Source organism: Rattus rattus, chromosome 2, assembly GCF_011064425.1.
Source record: "Rattus rattus isolate New Zealand chromosome 2, Rrattus_CSIRO_v1, whole genome shotgun sequence".
In the NCBI taxonomy this organism is placed as follows: Eukaryota; Metazoa; Chordata; class Mammalia; order Rodentia; family Muridae; genus Rattus; species Rattus rattus.
The window spans coordinates 213,405,623-213,420,702 of NC_046155.1; the positions used below are offsets into that span (position 1 = coordinate 213,405,623).

At 36.0% G+C, this 15,080-nt stretch overlaps 1 protein-coding gene across 1 annotated transcript in view; it reads right to left on the reverse strand.

The window, feature by feature from the left end:
• Window positions 1-15,080, reverse strand: part of Lama2 (laminin subunit alpha 2) — a 470,233-nt gene that overhangs the window by 248,924 nt on the left and 206,229 nt on the right. The window contains exons 17-18 of the mRNA XM_032895270.1: window positions 9,902-10,015; window positions 5,718-5,845 (exon numbers count right to left, since the gene is read on the reverse strand). Of these exons, the coding sequence (XP_032751161.1) occupies window positions 5,718-5,845; window positions 9,902-10,015 (242 nt within the window). The remainder of the gene's footprint in view (window positions 1-5,717; window positions 5,846-9,901; window positions 10,016-15,080) is intronic.

Sequence of the window (15,080 nt, forward strand, 5' to 3'; positions counted from 1 at the left end):
AAAGGGTTCACATGTGTGATGTCTTAACACATATTAAAACAAACAAATGGAAAGCTGATTCCTCCTACTACTTACTTGTGGTTTGTGTTGTTTGCAAAATTGAAAGAAGGAACCAGATTCTGACAACTCACAAGTACGTACATGTGTTTTTCCAAAATCGCCACTCTCTAGTTGCCTCACGTTTAAGAAGAGAGGGACCTCCAAGGAGAAAGCTGGGTTCTTTAATCTTATCGGACCACATGCTGTGACTGCATGAAAACTGCATGAATTGTTCTTCTAAAAATTCTAAATCAGTTTACCATCACGACATGTCAAAGGTGGCTGATGTGTGGCTTCTGACACCTTAAATCCATTTCTAAAATAAATTTCAATTTCTTAAAAAAAAAATACTCTCTTGTCAGTTAAAACTAAGAGCAGTAAAGTCAAATGTGCTCCCTGACAGAGAGTAATACTTTTCCAGGAAAGGTATTAGGCAATAACAATATAGTCTATTTGACTGACTCTTACATTTTTTTCAGAGTACTTTTTATCATAATTGTACTGAATTTTAGCAAAATCCTATAAGCTGGTTGAGACACTCCTAATTTTACTTCAAGGTTGCACACTATTCTCCAGGAGAATTTACATGAGATCCATAACTCCGGGGTCTTCTTTTGATCCTCTCCTTAGCTCTAACCGCCTGTCATTCAAACTTGCTGATGAGATTTCCCGAGTGCAAGGTCCCGTGCTTACTTGGCCATGCTGTATTCAAATGAAATCTCTTCTTAAAATACCCCCCTATGCATGCATGCTTTCACACTCTTTAAACAATGCTAAGTGAGCATTATTTCTTGCCTAGAGTGATTATAGTCACAGTCACAAGAGAAGGTGATGTGCAACAATATAAGTGAATCAGAACAGGAAACTAATGTACATAGTTATGATGCCCCGGGACTCTGGACTGGCGGAGTGGGCATCTTCCCACCGACTCTGTCCCACGTGTGGGGCTAATTGCTGGGAGACACAAAGAGAGAATGAGAATGACACAAGAGATCCCAATCTCGGGCCATCGAACACTGGTTGGTTCATGCATCACTAACAGAAGAAAAAGATCCTGCTTCATAGATTTTCCAGCCCATGACACCCAACATTAAGTGAGCCAAGAGCAAAATGGGAAGAAAGGCAAGGTATTGTTGGAATGAACTGTACAGCCTTTCTCAATAGCCAAGTATATATTATATGTACAAGGACTTATTTATAAGTATGTATGCATATATGTATGTATGTGTACATATACATATATATATACTTATAATTAAAGTCATATATGACTATGTGTGAATCTATATGAAATATTAATTCACATGTACAGTTATAATTAGCTTTCTTTTAAAACATTATCACAAAATATATTGCTATAGCTTATCTTGAAACACATTTCCCAATTATGAGTACTAAATTTGATAATTCAAATTACTATGTGCATAGAGGTGTCCATATGTGTGACTTACATGTGTGTGTATGTACGTATGTATGCATGTGTGTATGAGGCTGCAAATGCATGTGTGTCCATGCTTGTAGCGGTCTGAAACTGATGCTAGTTATCTGACTTAATTATTATCTACTTTAATTATTGATGTAGTGTCTGTCTCTCTCTCTTTAGACCTACTGCTCATCAATTTGGCCTAGTCCAGCTAGGTAGCTTGCTTTCTCTTCAGACCTCTTTTCCTTGTTTTCCTGATTGCTGAGACCGTTGGTCTCTACCATGCCTGGTTAGCTTATACATAAATGCTGTGAATTTAAACATTGGTCAGCATGCTTGTATGGCAAGTACTTCATCCATCGAGCCATCTCCCCACGCCAATAGAATCTTAGGTGTAAACCCAAGAATCAGCTCGAGAAGTGTTTTACCATTTGACAAACATAGCTCTTAGCATTGCTGATGCCCACCAAGTATTAATGTGACAGTGGTACACAGGACTTGTCACGGCTCCACCACGTGTCCATGCTGTGACAACAATCCCTCTAACGGCATTGTAGAACTATATAACTGAGGGATAGTTCAAAGGGCTTTAATGATAGCATCTACTTCCGTACAACCTAAGTACTCGAGCAAAGATATTCATGGGTTTTGTCTTTAAACTATAGGCTTTGAAACTAAAAATGAATGAATACAAACGGAAATGCTTATACTTTTGTTTATTTCTCCTCCAGATGTAAATTTCATTACTTCAGTTATTATCTATAGTTAAATTATAAACATCAGTAAGATGAAAAGGACAAACTGTACCCACTGAGAGTTGCTGATGGAAGTGATCTTTATTTATAATTTATGCATTATATGCTCATCTCTATCCATATATCTTAATAATCATACCAATCTATCTTTATTTCCCTCACAGTTGATTTATTTAGCAATATTATCTAAGAAATTTGGAGCCCAAATGCCTGCGATTTCTAAGATTCATGGCCAGGGTTTAAGAGATAAATCACTAAGATAAAGTTAACACTAAGCCTGCACTTCGAATGGAGGTTGTAGCAACCTTTAGATCTTTTGTATTATTTCTGAATAACCTGTGACAATTCAAACCTCATCTTACAAACTAACTGTGACTATTCAATTATACCTCTGAGTACCTAGCTAAGACTATAACAGTAAAGTTTTTCAAAGATATTTTTCAATTATAAAGATGGTTTCCTTTACCAGTGAGTAGCTATACTTACTGAATATTTAGATTATTAGATAAAGATAGACTTTTCCCATTGCAGTTGTATACTACATTATAATAACTTTGTAAATTGTTCTCAACTTAATAGAATATATGACTTGAGTTGCAAAACTTATAAACATAAAACTTATGACTATGCATAACATAAACTATGTGGAGTACCATTGATTCTTAATTTTATTTAAAAAAAATACAACTAAATCTGTAATTTAAAATAGGCATCACTCTCCTCACAAATCCACTATTAAAGATAAAAAGACTATGGCACATTGAAATAGTTACTGTTGATAAAATTATCTTAAAACTCAATGAATTATGCCCTGTGTTACTAATGCTATCATATTTTTATTTCTTAGAAAACTTGACCAACATAATTAAACGAGACTGGAATGCATTTTTGTTTTAGGAAACACCATTAGACACTGGGATTCCAATCCCTTTGACAGGATGGATGGGGTTTTAACGTTTGCTGAGTTTGTTGTCTCAGGAAGAAGTAATTAGAACTATTATAAAAAGAGACACACAGCAAACCAAGAGGAGACATGGGTCATGATTACGTGGAATTAGCCATCTAACTTCTTCCCACAAAGGACTCTTCTTCTCTCATGTACAACATTGGTCAGATTTGAGAGGAAGTCCATTATATCTATACATCCAATCATCTCTAAGCTTTCAAAGTATACAAGGTGGGATTGACATGATACACTGAGTGGTCAGTATTACTGAACTGACAGCTGTGTAAACCATTACAGTGTTTTGGTTGGGGAGATGCATTGTGGGAAAATCCTGGGTACCACCTGTCTTTCTCTGTAAAGATTGGTGTGGAGCTGTGATTTTTATGTATAGGCAGATGGTTTGGACAATATCATTCAGCTGCAGTGAACACAGAGGTCTTGCATTATGAGGGTGAACCCTTCAAATGAGCAGCTCTCAGCAGTCTTACCACATTATGTCCAGCAGAGACCTGTGTAACCATTACTTAGGGAGGAACTTCCTTCTTTTATTCCCTTCCAGTCTTTGCTTTTTTATTTCCTTCTTTCCTTCTTCTTTCTGATACCATTATTATTATTATTATTATTATTATTATTATTTGGTTCTTTTTTTTGGAGCTGGGGACCGAACCCAGGGCCTTGAGCTTCCTAGGTAAGCGCTCTACCACTGAGCTAAATCCCCAGCCCCCTCACACCATTATTGATTAAAAGTTCTTTGGTCCTGAGTCTGTCTGGACTCCTTCCCTGAATGCTAGAAATGTATTATCATTAAAATACATCAAAGCGGAGTCTCATTTCTTTTCAGCCTCTTGTCCTCTCTAGGAAGTCCAATTTACCAGGCAGATCCATGAATTGTTTTTAGAATTATCACTTAAAATACATATTTTATTTTTGAAAAAAGTTATTTGGTATATACTGCAGAGGAATGAAAACAATGAGTTTAAATAACTTCACATTTCAATGGGCTACTTGAAATTATGACTGAATAAGTCCCTTTAAATCTGTTCTCAGTTCTCCCTTTCATCCACTATTTTAATTGGCCTGGACATCTGAATGGTGTTAATTCTCACACAGTTCCACAAGGGGGTTAAGCCGGTGAATGGAGTGGCGTTTTGGTAACCTGCTCAAAGTTTTGCATCTGGAAGTGTGGAGTTAGCATGATGCCAAGGAATTCTAACTTTCGATATGACATCTAGAGGCTACCTTCTTTTCAGAAACTTCATTTATTCATCTACAAGAATGGAAACAATTCTATCGACCTCACTGGGATATTTTTGAAGATGAAACACCCAAACGTAATATTCTGGTCGATGTGTAGCTCCGGCAGTCTGTCCTCACTAAAATGTTTGTCCTTTCCTTTTGTCAGCAATAAATTTGGAATAGGGGCAGTTGGAGCAAAGGGTGAAAAGTTCAGAGGTTTGGAATAGCGGGAAGTTCTCGCTAGGACTTAAGGAATGGCAGGGTTATTTCCCAAGCCTTTTGCTTGGACTCTTACCCTCTGAATCTAACAGATGACCATACCATATAACACAGGGATGTCTTGGATATAGCCTCAGAGTTTGCCTTACTTAATCAAAATCTCGTGTTGAAAGGCTACAGCTGATAGATTTCCCTTAATATTTAAACTTCCGCTCTATAGTGTTATCCCAGCATCTGGAAAGGGCTGAAGGAATATATTACAGCAAGAGGTTTATTAAGCACCAACTTTGCCTTCAATAGGCCTCTTCGAAAAGGACTTTTCTTCATTTGAAGGTAGTGGCTGAGCTCAGTGGTAGAGCATGTGTTCAGTCAGCACGCTCTGAGTTTCATTTTCAGTACAATGAATGACAACAATATGAAATAAAATGACACATATTTATAAGTATTTCTTCTAAAAATACTAATTTATGTTCAATGTGGTGTTCCTAATAATGGAATTTGTTTGTTTGTTTGTTTGTTTGTTATGGGGCCATTTGCTTAGATATGCCTGTGCTTTAGGGATGTGTCACTTTAGGAACTGAGATGGAGTATTCTCATTAAGACTCAGTCAAGGTATTTTGTTTTTTTTATTTCTTTTTAAAATGTCTGCTCCCACTTGTAAGCGCGCAAATGAGAGAGACTGATTATAAAGCTTGCGTTATACTTTTTCAAAGTCTACATTATTTATGTAAGGTGATACAGTAAGCATCACTCGGAGTTCAATGCTCATTTACGATACAGTATATGCTATGGAGCAAGGTTCGTAAGACATATATAACATAAATGTATTACAACAAATGATTATTCCTCAAGAGTATAGATTTGTACAAAAGGGGTCTGTTCCTCTGAATTAATTTAGGAATTTGAGTTTTATCCCTTAGATTCTAAATCAGATCTATAGCTGAAATAGCAAAGTCTTTCGAAATGGTTATGATTTTAAACACTTCACCTTTCAAAACATATGTTACTCTCTTGAGAAATCCACAGTCTCTTCTGATATCAAAGGGGCACTCAGAGCAGTGGAAGGGAAGCTCTGTGGTTAGGGGAATCTGCTACTTACTTATTTGATGGGATATTGAGTGGACAGGCACAGGGCTGGCAGTCTTCAGAGGTTCCTCGAGTAGGATCACCATAGAAACCAGGGAGGCATTCGTTGCAGTATGGCCCACCAGTGTGATCCTTACAGCTCTGTGAAGGAAGTACACACCAGTTCTTTGCTTTCATCTCAAACACAAGCACGTTACTACAGATAGTTCTACAGAGTCATTAGTGTGTTCCCAATGGGGAGAGTAATTTCCCACACTCAATGTTAAATTTCATTGCAGGAAAAATAGCATTGGAAATTAATTAACACACAATTAATATTTACCTTACAACTTCTCTCTAGTTTTAGTGTAACAGAGTTTTAAAACATGACCAAAATTCATTCAGAAAAGTTTTCAATATGAAAATTGCATTTTGTTCTATTTCATAAGGCAATGTATAGGTGGTGTGTGTGTGTGTGCGTGTGTGTGTGTGCGTGCGTGTGTGTGTGTGTGTGTGTGTGTGTGTGTGTGTAGGTATAAAGCTCTAAGAACATTAAAAGGAATGCTGGTTTAATGAGAACTGTAGCTCAATATATAAATCTCCTTTGACTTGCTTTCTTAGCTAAGACAATAATCTGGAACTTAGTAGACTCCGATGGATTAGACAATGCATTCCCATATGACATTTATAAGGGCACTGCTTGGGGGCATAATTAAATGTAAAAAAATAGTTTAAAATACAATATATAATCACACACATATATTTATTATTTTACAGATAATCATATATGTACCATTATATAATTACAATATATAGTTACACTACAGGATATGTAACTATTGCCTTTAGAAATAAAAAAGATAGAAACTGCATTTTCTTGCCATTTGTTTTGAGAACACATGTCTTTTTCAAATTGTAATAAAATAATTTACTTCTTGATCTCTTCATATTAACTAGGTACCTTCCTTGGGTTGGGCCACATTTATAAAGGTCACCAAGTCTGAGATTCAGGTGAAGGACTCAGTGACCCTCAGTAGAATTGTCTCTGAGGGTTCCAAGAGTCAACACCATTAGCCTCCAATGATCAAATAAGTGTGTTGACTTCAAAATGCATTAATTATTACTCAAATATTTTCAGTTTAATAAGAATACACAATTATAATTTTCCTGAATTCGGCAAGAGTTCATAGACCCCAGGAGTATGCATCCTTTATTTTATGATCAATAGACAAATTCTGTAAGAGAAATAGCTGAAATATAAATTAACCTTAAACTGAATGTATAAAGTTATTAACCTTTATGACCATTGGAATAGACCAAGTTAATGACAGTCTGAATATTATTTATTTTGATGTTTTAAAATAAGAGTGATCTCAATTATGTTCAGTAAATGGACTGAACAGGAGGATAAAAATAAATAAGTAAAGATACAATTCTGAGAACAACTTATTAAAATTCCTTGGAGAGGTCAGGTTTATTGGTTGAAAGAAATCCAAAATACAATTTATTCAATTAACTTCGAACCTCCCATTTAATTCTGTGAGGTAAAAGAGCTGAAGTTCATTAACTACAAATACACAGATTTGTTTTTACATTAACTGGTACATTTAAAAATGAGTTTTTCTTTGTTTAAAATTATTTTAAAATTATTTAGCAAGCATTGTTTTAAAAGGGCACAGATATTAGTCTTGCTGTTAACGGTTATCGTGCAATACCTCAGGGTCCATTTCCAGTCAATGGTTTTCCCTTTGACTGGGTCTTCCTGACACTTCCTCTCACTTTCTAAGTTCACTTTAAATTGCCTAGTTTTTAAAATTTAAGAAATTGTTTCTTCTTTGAAAGAAAATGGTTTTTGTATATTGTCAAGATGAAAAGATGAAAATTAGATCTATAAAATCTTTAAAAAAGAAAAAACAAAAACCTAGGATCCTTAAACTGATTACACAGTAACCAGGCCAAAATAAGAATTTATGAAATTCAACGGAAAAATCTTGAATAATTTGCATGTCTCCAACTACAGATTTGAAAGAGAAATAAATGCAGTGTGCTCCTTATACCTTCTGTTTTTCGCCTTTCATCGAATTGAAACAAGAGTAATCTTGAAACTCAAGTACGTTTGTAATCAAAAATGAGCTGGCATCAGGCAAGCAACACAATGGAAATCAAACCTGGGAAAGATAAATGTTTTCCTCTGATGAGCTGCCTGCTTTCATAGGTAGCTTTTCTATCAAAGTGACTTTTAAACGTCGCTTGCGATTCATATCATGAAAGCCCTGAAATCCAGACACCTCCCGAGCTTCAAATGCTCCCTGGGTTTTCTCCAAAGCATTAAGAGTCCGGATGACCTCGCCATACAGATCCACTCTATGGCAGAAGCCTGGATCCCATTTTGAAGCCCAGAGTGCTCCTTTATGATCATGTAATAAAGGTAAGCCACACGAAAACACTGTTTTAGAAAGAACTAACCTGATTATGTTCTCCCTGAATAATAAAAAGGAGAAAAAAATGAAAACTTGACTGAGCAGTAAAAATTCCTTTCATATGCGATATTCTAATATTCCTCTGTGCAGACTGTATCAAGAGTGATACATTCAAAATGGGAACTCACCACAGTTAGTTCTAGTACAAGGAAGTGGAACTTCCCCATCTCCCCACTAGCTCCTGCCGGAAACTCAGGAAGAAGAGATTAAGCCTCACTAAGATGACCATGGTTTGCCCAAGACCCTTCCTTCATTTAAAGGTAGACTTCTCTCTAGGCCCTCACACTATCAATAATCTGGTTGGCTCCGACTACCAATTTCCTCATTGTTCCTATTCTCAGCACTGTGCTCAAGAACTATTTTTCTCTGAAACAAACGTTTCCTACTCTGCAATTATCATATCATCAAATGGACCAATATCAGGGTAAGATTAATCTTAATGAACTCAACCTCATATAATACCTTAGAGGGACATTATGAGGGTTGTACTGTGACATTTATTTTTTGTCCTTTCAGGGTAAGAAAAGCAAATTCATGTTAGTTTGGAATGGTATATTTTTTATGGCACGCTAATAAAGTGTCTAAAGGTAATTCAGTATTTTCCCCAGAGTCATTTTAAAAGACTATAGTATAATTAAAATGGAAATCACTCAGTATTTTATTTGTAAGATCATCATTTGAAAAAAATCTACGGATCCACAAATTAGAGCTATCATGCTTTATGCTGCTACGCAATTGAATACGATCTTATACAGAGAAAACAGAAAAAGCATCAATAAAGTGAAATGCCAAATTATATTAGAACAGAAGTCCTAATTTTTCACCTTGGATTCTCCCCAGCAGCATTCAAGTACAGGAGAAAGCAGAGAAATGGGTAAGAGGAATACCACATAAAAATTACAGACAACAGAATCAGCCTTAAACTCTGCTGAGAGAAGGGAGTAGGGTATCCTGCCAAATTGGCATTGTTTCAACTTGTGCTTCTGTGAGCCTAATGCCATGAGAGGTGTAGTTTTAAGCTTCATGTCGTGTCGGGCAATATATAGCTAACAGCTCTGGAGTTACCCTGGATGTCTGTTCTAAGAAACTCTCCAGGTCTTGAGCTCCTTAGTAGCACGGACGGAGCTCACCACTTTGTACAGTCTATTGTCTGGCTGACAATACAGAGCCGATTGTACAAGAAGGAACAATCTGCTGAAGATGCATTACATATGCTTAATATTTTAAAATCTATGCGCAGTGTTTTAACTGATCTCAATGCTCACGAGTTCAAATAAACGTATGCAATATGCTCTGATTGCCAACGCGAAAGAACCCTCTAAGTATAAAAATGTGAATTGTTTTTATTTAATGGTTGCAAATTATGTTTTTCATGCTATAGGGATATAAATCACCTTATGTTTTAGAATAGTCCACTTTGGGTAGATTTACAGAAGAAAGAAAAGGCTTATATATTAAGAGTAAATGTGTATTTGAGTCATTAGTTACACTTTACAATGATATATTTGATCCTAATTCAGTTGTTAGACAATATGAAAAAAATCACTTTTTCATAGTTGCTAGGGAGATCAGATATGAAAGAGCATTCTTAGCTTCTAACTCACTTCTGGATAAAGATGTTTGACCCATCACTTCTTGACCCACATGTTTGAGATTGCAAAGGTAGCAGACAAATTCCAGGGCTTGCTGAGTGAATTTCAGCCTTGTGGATTAGTAGCTTCAAGAGAGAAACACTTACCAGACATTCTCCTGTGACGTCATTACAGGCTTCCGCGTGACCAAAGCACTGACATGGTTCACAGAGGCCACCGAAAATAGTGCCATTAACTCTTCGGTGCCGAGGCCAACACGCCTAAAAGAAAGATAAGGCTTCAGTCACTTTCAGTATTAAAAATAAAAAGAAAGCAATTCCCTTTTTCTGATAATAGAAAACAACCCAGGTAGCAAACTCAGTAAATGTGCTTGTCAACGTGGATCCATTACGGAAACATTACTACCATACCATTACCCCTGACACCGGGGCTTCATACTGACCTTACTGGCATTGGCAGGTATGGGATTAGAGGAAGCATTAGTTGGGTGTCTCTTCTGAAATGGTAAAATAAAGCACAGATATAAGGAAGTGAAATGAGACAGTCTCAAAGGTAAAAGCACAGACGAGGAAACAGAAGGAAGGGCACTGAGAAAAGCAGACAGCATGAAAGGGACCATACAGAGTCCCAGGGCAAAAAGAGTACACAGCGTCATCACAGACTGGTTCTTGGCATGCACTACCTTTCCCCGCATACTGACTGCCTCTAATGCTGCTACTTGCAGAAAGTCTTTGGGATAGTTTGGAAGACATACCCGTCTCCCCTCTTTCATTGGGAAATACACCCAGTGACTGGTTCATGCTCAGAATTTGTACATTTCATCTTTCATTTCCCCCATCCTTTATGCATTCTCAAATTTCAATAAAACAGACTATGATTTATTTAGCATACACTGCCTTGCTACTTTGTTATTTGACTATAAGAATTCACCACTGATTTTTTTTAATTTGAAGTAAAATTATTTATAAAAATAGATATTTATTTATTTATAATAGAAAGCCAATTACAGAGGGATACTGGCACGGTGGGTTTTACCTGTGGGTGAGCATGCCATGTCTCTTCTCGTTGTTTATTACGATGCCTTTGTGTGTGGACTTTCACAGATGAGAGGAGATGTAAAAAAAAAATGTCCAAATATTGCTGCCCTCTGGAAGTTTATGATACCTTCAGGTTGCAATTGCATCTTGTGAGTTATTTACTAGGTTTCTGGATGGTTAAATATACCATCATATGTCAAAAAAAGGTCCCTATTTTGGAAGGAAATGGAAACTAGAGAGAACCACTGAAGTAATAAACTACATAGAACCATGCTGTGTCACGTTGGAAATGATCCTTTTGCCTCAGGATGTGGGGAATCTTCTATCTGAACAACAATAACAAACATATGAAAGAGATATACTGATATTTCTTATCTGAGGAGAAAGTAAAATCTACTTTCCTCTTAATTTGGGCAGTACGGAGACAATTGTTCTAATTTATTTTCTCCTTTCAGTAAATTTTTCTCTGTTTTAATACAAAGGATTCTTTTTCTAAGATATATTTTTCAAGACCTGTAAGCCTACACTATTCAGATGGAGATAAAATGTAAAGATGTTGACAAGACAAAGAGAAGTGATTTGTTTTTGTCAAATCAGGTCCTCGGAGTATCATTCTTGAACACTTTTTTTTAAAACAACACTTTTGAAATGTACTTGAATCAGTCCTCATTCTAAGAGTGTTCCAGTTACTTATACTTTCCAGTGGTTTGAATGAATATAACGTCCGTATGCTCACATACTTGAGTATGTTGTCTCCATTTAGTGGACTTATTTAGGAAGGACTTGGAAGTGTGGCTTTCTTTGAGGAGGTATGCTACAAGGGCTCTGGCATTTCACAAGACTAGGCTCCATTCACAGCATGCCCTCTGTTTTCTGCTTGTAAGTCAATATGTGAGCTCTGAGCTGTTCATACCAATGTGGATTTGCTTTGCCACTATTGCCTATACCCTTCTGAAGCTGTTAGCTAATAATTTCTTCTGTAAGGTATCTTGGCCATTGTATTTTTTTCACAGCAATAGAAAGGTAACCGACACACCCTTTTCCTTAGCCATGGAATTTATATTAATGCTCTCAGAGAAATTAAAGCCATGATACTCATCTTTCCACTTATAAGCCAAATAGCATCAAAATATATCCACACCTCTCTTACCCATCCCCACCTGAAATAATAGGAATGAAGAGAACAGAGTATTTTAGAAGGAATAATATTTTAGATTCTAGAACCCAATTTATGTTTTTATAACATATGTTTTTATAATCTGTCTCTCAGATTTTTTTAAATTGAATAATCACTATCCTTGTGAAAATAGGGCCTATTGTCTCCAGGTAAAATGATCGCACAAGGCAAAAACAGCAAAATCACCCTTATAATCTGTAACTGTCTTGTTTCCAATAAAACTGACAGCATTTCCTTCTCAGTGATCTTGCACATTTTACTCTATTCTTATGTCTACTCAAGCAACATTGTGTTTGCACTGGCCCAAAACTTCAAGGTAGCCGAATGAAATCCTACTACTCCATTCTATTTCACCCGTCATCCTTGTCATGTGACCAGGTGAGTCCTCTCTCCCTCAATAGCTTCTTTTCCAACTCTAAGCCTTCACACTTCCAAAAAGTTCCATCCTTTCTCTTTGCCATTCTTTCCACAGGTATTTAATGGACTGTTATCAGAAGGTCTCTGTGCAGTACTCTTCATCTTAATTCCCATGCTCTTTCTTGAATAACTGATTTGATGACTTAACCCCAACAGTCATCAAACTGGAGAAATGTGCTCATTCACATCCTACACTCTAATCACCCTGACATGGATCTCAGAGACTGCCCAAACAGTCTTATTTCTCAAACTGACTCTTAACTTTTCTCTTTCTACCAATCAAAACATCCCTTTCCAAATCTTCTTCAGTTCAACTGTTGGCATTGTATGTTGCCATTTATCAAACCACAGCCTCTCATTGCTTTCTATGACATTAAAATAAAATCTCAAATTCTTATTAGGCAATCCAAGGCTCCGCAAGTCACACCATAGACTACGCTTATTAAGTTTTGGTTATTTGCACACTCATAGCTTAATATCATGAGTTTTCTGTCTCTGTTACAACAGCTATGCTTCGGTTCTTCAACATTCAGTTTACCGTCACCACAGAGAGACTATTCTCACATTTTTAAGTAGCCCCTCCAGTTTTGTACACTCACACTCACCCATCCATCTACAGCTTCCTTTATTTAGTTCAGCTACTTTAAATTGTATTTATTTACTTTATGCTTTGCTTGCATGTCTGTTTATCACACATGTGTTTTGTGACTTAGCAGGCTAGGAGAGGGCATTATATTCCCTGGGACTAGGGTTACAGATGTTTGTGAGCAACCATATGGGAGCTGGGAACAGAACCAGCATCATCTGGAAGAGAACACAGTGCTCTTAACTGCAGATATGTCTTCTCAACTTTAGTGATGCTTTTAGACTCAACATCTGTAATACTGAAAACATCTATGTCTAAAGCCTTAGTTGTCTCAAAAATTGTCAGCTAAAGGAAAATATAAATACATCTGGAAAGTAGTTAATTCTAATTTAACTTTATAGAAAATAAAGCATTTGCATAAAACCTTTATTATTAGCCCACTTCATTTTCACTTCTTCCTCTATCAGAGAGGCAAATTATAAAATATTAGGCACAAAAATTTTTTAGAAACTAGCCACAGTAATTCATATGATGTAAAACACAATGAGAAGCAAAATAATAGAAAAAAACATTCTGGAGTCAGTGTTCAACACAGAGTTGTGTCTATGGTGGGTCATAGCAAGAGGAATATTTTTGTTCCTAGATATAGAGAGCATACAACCTATATTATTATAAGACTTACTGCAATAATCCTATAAAACTCTCTATAAGCCAAAGTACTATTGTAATACTAACTTATAACTTATCTATTTAAAAGGTTGTTACTCTTCATGAAGAATTACCTCTGATATTTTGTTCCTATAGCATTTTGAAGTAAAATTTGATAATTAAAAATAACCTATCAACCATTATTCTGAGTCAGCATTGTGACCTCCCCACCCCAAAATAAAAGAGAATACTTAGTAATAGCATCATCTGATGGACTGATTTGACTTATCAAGCTAGATAGAACTTTAACTTATAACAGTCTTTGTAGCTTGTTCAACCACACGTCAGACTGTTAGTAATGACAAAGTAAGAGCGACTTGCCCTAAGAATTAAGCTCAATGATCAAGGCAAACAAAACCAGTCAAGGTCAGAGATGGAGAATATTTCCTCTGGGGGAAGAAAGATTTGATAAAAATTTCTGGGGTTAACAGAGGTTAAATAAAGAAAAGGAAGTCCAGAGTTTAAAAATTCATTGCCCCAACTCAATGAGGCCTTTTTAACCATTTCAAATAATTATCCATTATTATACTAGAAGAAGTTGAAGCTTTTATTTTCTCTTTTCTATTTCTTTGTTCTTTCCATGCTTGCATGCTTCCTTCTTCCTCTCTATTGCGTCTTAAGTTCTCCATGATACTTTGCCAGACGTCTCCCTACACTGAACAGCTCAAGCTTTGAATTATTGTCACCATTACGATATGCACCTCTTACTGCTCCTTTAATTACAGGAGTGCTGTGACTCAATCTCCTAGTGGTATTTGTTCTGTTTGTCTAAACAGATTACTAGATCTTTAAGGACAGAAATTATGCTGTATACTTATTGCTAATTTATATATATTTCATAAAATATACTAAATATAAAATTTATTAAAAATATTGCTAAAGGAAAAAGAAAGAAAGCATATAATCCAGCAAGCCCAATATTCAGATGATTTTATATTCAATGGGCATATAGCAAAAAAATTGATAGGGAGATCTGAGAGTAAAGTGGGACTAAATTAAAAGCAAGAATAGAATGAGGGCATTTATTATTCCAACTGAAATAGGAGTTTAAAGCTTCAAAGGGAGCTGCCTGGTTTGAAATCAAAACTAGAAGTCTTGTAATAAAGGAATATCTAATCAAGTACAGCATGTGTTTTATATGTAAAATCAAATTTGAGTTGACATAACTAATTCATATCCATGATAATTTTTCTCTTATCTCTATAAATTTTAGAAAAGCAAGTACTTCAATGAATTCCATTTAGTTTCATTTCTAGCTGGGCAAATCTGTACTCAGGTTAAAAGAAAACACATTAGTCATGAACATGACTTTAAGCTCTGTGTAGCCTCTGGAAGCATGTATTACTTTAAAGCACATGAGAACCAGCAAAGTTATGCCTGGGGTGTTTCTACAAATGGCA